Raw genomic sequence first — 10941 nt, 5'->3', positions numbered from 1 at the left:
GAGAGCATCGAACGAAGCATAAGATAAGGCCATAGAAGTGCAACAAAAAACAATAAAAACATCACCTAAACTTGAGTGACAGCACTATCAACTACGACGCGCATATATATATATATAATATACTAATATATAGTGATAGCCCTTACGCCCGGGACCCAGGCTCAACCATCCGCATGAAAAGAGGACACGTTGAGGCTGCAGAATGTTACAGGCTAAATGATGCTTGCTAGACAAAGAAAAGGATTATATTAAACTGGTAACAAATTCATTACTGTGTCTGCAAGCATTGATGCATATACGTACATATTTGTCTAGTAAAACTAGTCAACGTGTTTGTAATCAAGTCTACATGCACAAATGTAAATGCACCCATAGGTACCTGCACATGTTTGGGACCATGTCTCTTATACCTTACTGGCAATGGCCTGTTTTGATTGTTGACCTTCTATAATATGAGACCCACATCAAAATCATTAGCAACAGGATTTAAAGAAGGTTAATATCCAAGTACCATGTGCTTAACATGTTGGAGTGAAAATCCCCAATTTTTGTACTCGTCACAAGCTGCTCCGTGCGGCTTTGAGCCCTGGCCCTGAATCACCCTTACATCAAGCCCAGACAGCCTAGAACCTACCAAAAACAATCAAATCACAAGGATACTTGAAAGTAACACAATAAGTAACAATATCAGCGAACATACCGATATCTCAAAAGCAAGCAATGAGGCCTCAAGCGTCAGGCAAACCACACAAGTACTGAGAGAAAAGTTGAGGGCAAAAAGCCTTTAAATTATAAGTGTTTCATCAGCTATACAATGATTTACGCTGGAGTTTATACAGTCAAAGCCTTCTACACATGTCCCTACTTACACAAGTCAAAAATGAACCTAAGAGAGGCTCCATGTGAGTAACGACTAAGGAGAGTGAGTTACGGCTAGTGGGATTCAAATTGCAAGAAGAGGCTCCCAATAGTGGTTCACAATTCTGCACCTCTGTGCCTGACTGTCTGCTGCTGGTGCGGGTGGCTGCTGAGCCCGGACACCAGGCTGTGTGCGTTTGGCCCCTAGGCACAAACAGAGGTTTCCCATCAACCTGGCAATTGGAAAGAGAATTCCCATGGGCCCCAGACTCCTCAGACATGCACCCAGTCCGCACTTCTAATCCTCATGTGACCTGAGCCGAGACATATTCCCATAGTTGGGTACCTGGTTGAAAACATAGCAGCAAATATGTGTGACCCGAGATGAGTCCTTGTTAAGGATATCGAATTACATGTTTCAATCCGACTAAGCAAGTCTGATCGCATAAGATAACCAGAAATTTCAATCTCAAACCACTCAAGACTTTTACAGTCATGACTCACTAGAAACTTATTCTTACAAGTAATTTCTGTTCTATCCCTAATCTTAAACTCGCTCAGTTGGTAGCCGGATCAACTTTACTGGGACAAAATAGTGGACTCCACTCGAACATGGTTGAGTGTAATATTTGAATTAGGAATCTGAGATATGAAAATAGCCCAAATAGGGCAATGGCATTTCCAAAAAACTAACATGCCTTCAAATACTAAGGATTAGATATAATCAATACAAAATAACCTGACCTCAGGTTTCAATTAAAGAGACTGCAAACCTTACAGTGTCTAAAAAGGCATAAGAAATTTTCAATCTAAAAACAATACAGTTCAGCCAGCAACTTCAGCTTATACACATATTTATAAGCTCAGATTAACTAAACAAACATATAAGTCTTCTGCCATATCTGTTGGTTTGAATGATTTTCATATCAAATTCGTGGACTAAAAGAGTTAAATTTGACATTAGAAACTTCTCTTTTTATTTTGCTGGATATTTAAACCTGTCATGAACCAACTAAATTTTCTCCTCTTTTTTGAGCCTACTCAGTAATGAAAGCTGATATTCCACCTTTCAAAAAAAAAAAAAAATACAAAAGGAAAATGAAAATAAACCAGGACCACCTGAGAGCATACTTTTTCTGGGACAATTTTTGCTTAATGAAGCAAGTTTGCCATATTAAACTTGAGAACGCTGCTCAACCATACCTGCAAGGTTTTCATACGCTTTTCTGACCAAAGCCAGAATAAAAGATTTCAGACACGAAGATTATACTATTTGATTACAGCAGTTTCAGTAGAAGAAGAAGTAAATCTAGTTGTTACCATTGAGTAAGTCCCAGTAAATTTCCAAAATAAAATAACTTGCCAATGACCCTCCACTTTATGTCACTGCAGTGTGGTTAGAAAAAGAGAAAAAGTTAACTTTTAGCAGAAAAGATGAGAAAATACCCAAGAATACCTGCTGTGGGAAGGAGAATAGAGCACAATATAGCCTTGGCAGCTGAACAGCTTAAAACCTGTCCAGATGAAAGAATGCATAAGAAGCTCAACAGTGGGAGTCACCTAAATTGCAATTCTCCCATTTCTTCCACCACCACCCCCTCCCCCTCGCCACCCTTCACCCTTTTCTTATGGAGAGGCAGAACAATATAAAATAAAAAAAATTAACAGAAGCAACATGAAGCACGAGCAAATACAGTACCTCAAGTAGGTGGAGTTTGAAAGCCATAAATTTAAAACTTCATGTTCGCTTTTCCAAGCATGATAATATGAATTCTTCCTCAATCAGAAGCTAGATTGTCAGAAGATAACTTATAACTTCACAGCCTCACTGAAAGTGTTCAATTGCTTTTTTTGGATGCTGTAATCAATGAGAACGTGCAAAAAAGAGAGTATTATCTGCCACTAGAGAATTAATCTCAGGAGGCGATTGCTGAAGTAGCCCACTGTTAGACAAGTCTTCCAAGCCTTTGATATCCTGTTGCAAGCGAGTTGCACACAGAATAGCATGATCAAGAATAACAGGATCATCAGGGGGATTATGCAGAAGACTAAGCAAGGTCTGCCTATAAATTTGAGCTGACAACAATGGCCTTGCAACCTGCCGGTTTTTACATATCATTGCCACCTTGATGACATGCTTACAGATATTTCCCAGACTTGACCAGTTACAATCACAGAGGGAAAATTCTGAACCAGGGTTCCAAATTGTATAAGCCAGGTTTCTGTCTGTTTGGGAGATGACCTTTGCAAGCTGGAGATTCTGCTCATCCAATATGACATCGACATTTGGTATGTGGAGGGCCTGATACCAAGCATTGGTTGAGAAAGATTCATCTCTAAAATTAGGAAAGTATCCTGTTTCTCTGGTGTATTGATCTAACCAATATAAGGAGTGAAATTCCGTAGTCAAAGCGTGGATTAACCAGTCAATTCTAGGCCAGAAATTAGCATGTTGCTCATTAAAAAGCTTGTACTTCAATCTTCGGTGATAGGATTCAATGGCAGCATGGGGCTCTGGACCAGCAACAGGAAGGGACCTTATGCCACTAACCCATGATTCTGAAAGAGAAGAAAGCATGTTAAGTCAGAAATTTGAAATAACAACACAAAACATTATAGTTTGTTAACAATTACAGTTGTTAATGCTAAATGGCTATCAGTAATATAGTGTTACTACGCTTTTCATAGAAGCAACATAGTTTAAGATTCATGTAAAACAGCAGAACAGAGATTTGTTGCTGATTAATAAAAAGTCAACAGCCAATTGATACTCACCTATGTATGGTGACCATCGGCTCTTGAAATAATCTATAAAAGCAGATTGATCAACAAATATTTCCAAGAATTCTTCAACTGCATCCATAGCATTTGGCCCACTTCTTGAGGAATACAAAATCCAACCCAAGTGCTTAAACATCTCTCGCTGCACATCAATGTTGCAGCACTTCCTTAAAAGACTCCTTATCCAAGCACGGCGAACATGCCAGACACACAATAGAACCCGGCACTGGAAAGCATCTCTGAGAATAGGCAAAATAGATATCACATTTCCTTTCATAAAATCAAAATTATGCAACAAACTAGAAAGGTCAAATTGAAATTTACCTTATGACTGAAATCCCAAAAGAAGGATCATCTATTAAAAAGGCATTCACTCTCCATCTAGGGTCCTTTGTCCGGATTCTTTCAGAAAGGGAACCTATCCATTTATGAATATCTTGACCAACCAAAGCAGAGGTAATCACCCAAGCAACAGGAATTGCATTTTGGGAAGAGTCAAAGACGAGTAAAGTGGATAAGGGATACTGTCAATAGAGGGGATTTTCACCAAGTATAAGGTCTTAATCATTTGAAACAATAATAAACATAAAGAAATTGAGCTATATGTATGATAACACAGTCATGCATCCTTCAGTTTAAGCAACAATGGCTACCAGTATAACATGTCTATCTCAAACAGTTTCCAACCGATATATTTGCAACAATGGACACATAAAAGAATAGAAAACCAAAATGGTATAACAAAAATCTGAAATTATTATCTTTGCTTGATATTGTACTTATTTAGGTATATCCTACCTTTGTATTTCTTTAGGTTTGAACATCACAGGTTTCACTTTCTTTGGTGTTTTCCTCAACCACAGGTGTAAGGATTCCAGTAATTCCAGATTTTCTGGGAATTACAGATATCAAGTATTGGGACTTACTTTAAGCTTTCCTTATGTATAGTAAGTTTTATTTATGGTTTAGAGTTCTTTTAAGTCCATTTTGGTAGTGCCTTATATTGAATATTAAATCCTTGTGAGAATAAGATTACTAGAACTGTATAGATAAGCATGACACATCTTTCACTAAATAGCGAACAAGCTTATGAGAATTATACCAACTGTTCTGTTTTATTTCGAATTGTGCCAAACAACCATAATCCTAGATGTAAAGCATAAGGAGATCTTGTGAAGCCGTGATCTTTCTCTTCTTATCATTCTTTAAATCTCACTTCTGTTTCAGACTGGCAATCAGATTTGAATCATTCTCTTTACACACACACACACACATGTATGTATATAAGGTATATTTAAAGAATACCTTAAGTTTCTTTGAGCCAAAGGTAGAATGAGAGGCTATTGAACTATTATGTCCATAGCGAAGCATCTGTTGCAGCTGCCAATCTGTCTGTATACCCAAAATCAAAGGTTCTGAACCAGAAGCATCTTGGAAGTAAAAAACATGTTTTTGATGCCTTTGTACCCATACTTTTACACTGCACTCGTCATCAATATGAAGTTCGTGTGATGCATTACGAATAACTCTTTCAATGTTGCGAACATCGTTTCGTGTGAGAAAATCATCTCGGTTGTGCGGGCCCCCATGCCTTTGGACCACATCCATGTGATGCTGAAATATGTTGTCCAAAGATATTCCAACATAAAGCATAGATATCAACTTCTGGCGTAATTCCTCTGAGATTCGTGGAGCATACATAGCTCTTGTCCCCACCGCATCCTGATCAAGTATCCCATGACAAGGGGCCCCTGTTTTATCTACATGCTTCCTTTGATTATATATAATAAGGGCAAGCAAGGGGCGGGTGTACAAGCGCTTTACAGTAAAATGGCAAAGGCAACCTCTCATCATGTGGCGTCGCCCTGGCCTGCTCCCCTTCCCCGTGGCAGGTTTCATGTTTGAGACATCCCCAAGACCAGACTCGCTATCTCGGTAATCTTCAGGACCATAAGAACACCAGTACCTGCAAAATCCCCAGACTAGCTTCTATGTTACTTAATGTGCATAAAGATGGGCTATTAGCATTAAAAAAAAACATTATTGCAAGGAAAGATGTGGCAGAACACACACACAGATACGCACCCACCAACACATGCACATATAGAATATGATACACTGAAATAATTTTCCTGATAAATTTTGTTGCGACATGATTAAAACTGCTAGCCTTAGAGATATATTAATATTTTGCATAGAGAGCCTGAAAAAAATCAAAGATTATGAAAAGACTGCTATGATGAGACAAGAACAAGTTTTGCACAACATCTGCAGCCTTTGATGAAAAACGGAAGAGTGTTTTGAAGAACTATTGTCATAAAAACAATACCAGAAGTATTATATAGTAACTGGTTTTCATTTGACAAAGAATTTTAAAGAGAAAAAAAATAAAGTACATTATCAATTGGTGGCACAAAGTTTGACCAGAAAGGCTGTAAATTACTTAAACAACATATAATATAAATTGAAGATAGCCATGAAACTCAAAAAGAGAGGCACTTTAAGTAGCTACTAGCAGAAAGTTATTTTCAAAGAAACTTAAAATCAAGCAGTCTTGTTTACTAAATGGAGTTGAATTAGCAACACACAGCGTATACTCAAGATATCCATCAACCCTTGGTTTGCTGATACTCCCTTCAGATCTCTTCCTCCTCGACTCAATGCGGAAACTAGCAGGACATTCTGCATTAGACGACTCTCCTTTTACAAAATCATCTACTCTAGCAAACGGGATTAAAGCAATATCATCACCACCATGGCGACCACCTTCTACTTTTACCCACTTTATGTGAGCAGCAGAAAACTCTGTACATGGAGGATCTTGCACTGGAAGGTTAAGAATGTCCTCCATTCTTGGGATCTAAATAAAATAATTAAAAAAAGAAACAAATAAAAAGTTAATGCAAGGAAAAGCATAAAAGTAGGACTCCAACAAATGAAAGGCAATATACCCACATCTAATTATCTTACTCATCATCTTCTAATCGTTCACAAAGTAAACTATAACATCACTATCTAATTTATCGCTCAACCAATTAATGATTGTGAATATTTCTACTTGAACATCTTATTTTGTTCAAGAGTAGTGTTCATGTCTGCCTCGCACCACACCTTTCCACTAAATGCAAGTATTTCGGATAACATAAAAGTCAGAAGAAGAAAACTTTTACTTCCTTTCGATTTGATTACATGGGTAGAGATGTTTTCACAAAGAATGGCGTAGCCAGGTTACAATCAGCAAATAAACTACTTATTCAAGATATAATTTAAGACCAAAAAAAGGATTAAAATTTAAAAAGAAAAGGCCTTTGGAAGACAATGCTAGTAAACAGAGGTAACTTGAGTAAGAAATTGAATAATTACCTTTGATTCATGGCTCTTCATGCTTCCTCTAGATTGAATAATTCCTCAAACTTTTACTTTCCTCCACTAAATTCAAGAAGAAGAAAAAAACTATAAATTAGAAACTGAAGCTCATGCATTTTAGAGATTAACTTAACTTGATCCATCAGGAAGATATAATAAAAACTTTATTTCACAAAGAACCCCACCAATAAAATGCTTGAATTCTGACACCCGAAGGCAAAATTCAAAGAACCCACAAGGTAAAAACCAATAAATATGACAAAAAAAAAACAAAAACAAAAAACTTTAAAAAAAAGAAGAAGAGGAGAAAATAGAATCAAAGAACAAAAACAAAAAAAAAAAACCCAAAGTGGAAATGAGAAGCTGGTTCTAAATTTAAGAAATTTACCTTCGTAGATGAGTCGGGGCAAATTATTACAAGAGCTAATTAAAAGGATTTTTTTTTATTTTTGTGATTTTTCGGTTAATGTAATAGACCGTCTTTTCTGTTTCTCTCGAGGTGGGGGCTTCCGTCTCCGGCTCTCCAGGAGAGTGATCAAATTTATTACTTTTCTGTTAAATTTACTGGCTAAATTTTAATTCGCTCAATATCATTAATTTTTTACAAATATTGGATAAAATACCTTATTTTTAAAATTTTAATTAAAATTACATAAAAATTTATTAATTTTTAAAATATATAATTCGCTCAAATATTAAAAACACTGTTAATAAAAATAATAAAAAATTAAAATACTTTTTTATTAATTTAAAAAATTATATGATATTTTTTAAAAAATAAAAAAATAAAGAGTACCAATCGGTGCTTCCAACTCCTCAAGAAAAAAGGAGCACAACCGGTGCTCCCTTAGGAAACTCGACACTCTTTTGGGGGTTGGAGAGTTTTTTTAATTAACAAAAAAATAAAATGTAAGTAATGATAATTATAAAAATTAATCAAAAATAAAATTATTTTTTTATTTTTGTTATATCAATAAGTTGACGATTAATTAACGATTAGATTTACATAGTTATTAAAAAATATTTTTTCAAGATCAAGTGTATATTTTAAAGATTAATAAATTTTTATATAATTTCGATCAAAACTTAAATAATAAAAATATTTTACTTTAAAATATATCAATGAGACCATTCTAAATAATTTCATTCAAAAAAATAATAGTATAATAGATAATCAATTAAACAATCATTTCATTTAAAACTTTGTGTTGACTTTTGCTACTCATTTTTTTTATTCTCAATTTATTTTTTTAATCTTGTTGAAATGAAAAATCTACTAATATAATGAAGAAAATAAAAACATAAAAAGAAAAAATAATAAGTTTATAAATGACATGATTATGTAAATAATTACTTTATTTTCATTAATTATTCATTTAAACAAACCCTATTAAAACGATTATATTGGATACAATTAAAAAACTCATTGATTAATTAAGATAAATTAAAGTTCAATGAAAAGAGTGAAAAAAGGAAATAAATTTAGTGAGTATCCATAAAATCTGTTAGTAAATTAATGTATACTTAGATTAATATATATACTTATTAATTAAATACAGTTTTTTTGTTTTTGAAAATAAAAAGTAAAACACTCATTTTAGATTTAAAAGTAAATAAAAGTACTATTAAAGAAATTTAAAATATAAAAAACTATAATATTTTGTAGGCCAACAAGGAAGTATCAGCATGCACTTCTTTACAGGATTAAGTCTCCACCAAAAAAATTATAAAGCTATTTATCCAAAAAACAATTTTGAAAATTTATATAATTTACAATAGACCATAAATATTTCAATTTGTGAAAATCAATTGTGATATCTCATCATATATCAAATATAAAATTTATATAAAAGTCTAAATCAATTATCATTAACAAATTAAATTTAATATTTTAAAAATTATATGATTTAAAGTATGTATCAAGTTGCATTTTAGTATTTGTTTTTTTTTTTTGGTACATGGGAGCTGACACCGCTTAATTTATCACAGCTCTAGGTCTAGCAACACCAACTAAATCATCTTGAAGCAAGGGAGGTAACCCACCTGGAGGAGATAGCCATGTAACGACATCAAATGCCCCCAGTTGAGCCCTCTTAGCAAGAAAGTCAGCACAGAAATTTGCTTCTTTATAAATATGAGATACAGAACATACGCAATCTCTCATCAATAACTGCTGGATAGAGTAAATAATTTGTGAAAGAGGATCCTTATCTTGGATTATTTGATGAAATTTCTAGACAGCAACTTTGGAATCCGATTCAACCACAATCCATCGTAATCCATGATCCTAGGCTAATTTAAGACCTATATGAACAGTATGTAGTTCAACTTTTAGGATAGTACCCATTCCAAGTCTACTCGTGAACCCAAAGATCCAATATCTACGGTTATCTCGACGTAAACCTCCCATGCTAAGCTTTCCTGAATTGGAAGTGGCAGCTGCATCAACATTCATCTTGACAAAGTTCTCAATAGGTGGTTGCCAAGCAATAAAGCTCAACTGTTGAAGAAGAGAAGAACAACAACCCACTTGAAACTCCATGTAACCCCTTGTAGCTGCAATTAGAGCAAAATTAGCGTTGGATGGCTATTGATATCCTCCCTCAAAGAGGCACTTAGTCCTAAGCTTCCAAATATGCCAACAAGCAAACCCAAAAAGGTTGGGTCAGCAAATGTTACCTTCTACAAGAACATCATTCCTATTAAGGTTATAAAAGATCCAATCTTGCAAAGAAAGACCATTAAAATGGTCAAGGTGAGCACCCTGAGATTCAAAACAATCCTGTAAGGCATGTAATATATCTTCCATTTCAGCATCGCATCTTGGACATCGAGAAGTCTTTGAAATTTTCTTTCAAAGACTGGCCTCCCTTGTAAGGATATGGTTATGTCCAACTAACCAGAAAAAGTGACGGATTCTAAGTGGCCATCCCATGGTCCACACCCGAAACCAAGCAAAAGAGGTTGCAACATGGTTTTGTAACAATGACTATGTAGAACTAATTGAAATATTACCATGAGGAGAAGGTGACCATATGACTTGATATTCTTTACTGGGGTGCAAATGCACCAAAGGTAGTTGGTCACACAAACCTTGCGGTAAAACATTTAGCTTCTCATTTATCCATCTCCCATTTTCATCAATAAAATCACTCACAACTTCATGAGATAGGTGGTTCATAGATAGTTCACACACCTCTACTAGTGTTTTGGTCCCTAACCACCGGTCATGCCAAAACTTGGTGTTTCTTCCATTGCCAATTAGTTTCGAACAGCCTTGTTTGACCACTTCTTTTGCTGAACAGATGCTTTTCCAGATGTAAGAAGCACTTGACTTGGGAATTGAACGAATAAAAAGCTCACCCTTCAAATATTTTGCTCGAAGAATTCGTGCCCACAATCCTTGATCACCATCTCAAGTTTCCAACCCAATTTGGATAATAAAGCATTATTCATTTCAACAGTTTTTCGTATCCTTAAGCCACCCATTTTCTTTGGACGACACACTATATCCCAATTAACCAGAGGAATTATTTTCTTACCATCTATAGCACCCCATAGAAAATTTCTGTTCATCAATATCTTTAGCAACTCCAATTGGCAACTTAGTTGACTGCATAATATAATTAGCAATTGTACTAGTCGCCAATTGAACCAAGGTAGCTCTCCTTGCTAATGATAATTGATTGGCTTTCCAAGATGATAATCTCTTTTTGACTTTCTCTAAAAGGTAGCTATAAGTATGTTTCCCAACCCTCTTAGGGAGAATAAGAACTCCAAGGAAATGACCAAGATCATCCACATGCTGCATGCCCTAAACAGTTTTCATTACCTCCACCGCCGAGGAAGGGACATTATTTGAAGAAAACAATTAGATTTCGAGAAGTTCACTTTTTGTCCAGAAAAGGAACAAAAATCATTTAGACACTTAATCAT

General features: G+C 35.1%; 1 protein-coding gene across 12 annotated transcripts; it reads right to left on the bottom strand.

Annotated features, from left to right (window-relative positions):
- Positions 1-714: 714 nt before the first annotated feature.
- On the bottom strand, positions 715-7277 carry LOC110410890 (uncharacterized). Of its 12 annotated transcripts, none has more exons than XM_021420811.2 (9): positions 7003-7163; positions 6228-6499; positions 4945-5605; positions 3964-4163; positions 3634-3878; positions 2558-3417; positions 2179-2372; positions 1978-2084; positions 715-1204 (listed from the first exon to the last, which is right to left on the bottom strand). In XM_021420811.2, the coding sequence occupies exons 1-6, from the start codon at positions 7021-7023 to the stop codon at positions 2723-2725; spliced, it is 2094 nt and encodes a 697-aa protein (XP_021276486.1). In that variant the 5' UTR covers positions 7024-7163; the 3' UTR covers positions 715-1204; positions 1978-2084; positions 2179-2372; positions 2558-2722. The 12 variants fall into 12 exon arrangements, with proteins under 12 accessions (XP_021276486.1, XP_021276487.1, XP_021276488.1 ...); XM_021420812.2 differs by having other exon boundaries at positions 1990-2084; XM_021420813.2 differs by having other exon boundaries at positions 715-2084; positions 2179-2244; positions 2315-2372.
- Positions 7278-10941: the final 3664 nt, after the last annotated feature.

Source organism: Theobroma umbraticum, unplaced genomic scaffold (assembly GCF_002168275.2).
Source record: "Theobroma umbraticum cultivar Fairchild unplaced genomic scaffold, ASM216827v3 scaffold_56.0, whole genome shotgun sequence".
NCBI lineage: Eukaryota > Viridiplantae > Streptophyta > Magnoliopsida > Malvales > Malvaceae > Theobroma > Theobroma umbraticum.
Note: the sequence above shows the minus strand (reverse complement) of the source record. Positions and strands in the feature narration are given on the sequence as shown.

What these genes read in the sequence shown, in the direction of transcription:
- LOC110410890 (XM_021420809.2), bottom strand. Translation starts at nt 7,023, where the DNA reads ATGAAGAGCCATGAATCAAAG. An exon ending in TGAAGAGCCATGAATCAAAG is followed by an intron (nt 6,500 to 7,002) that starts GTAATTATTCAA and finishes TATTTTATTTAG; the next exon opens with ATCCCAAGAATGGAGGACAT. An exon ending in GGATATCTTGAGTATACGCT is followed by an intron (nt 5,606 to 6,227) that starts GTGTGTTGCTAA and finishes GGGATTTTGCAG; the next exon opens with GTACTGGTGTTCTTATGGTC.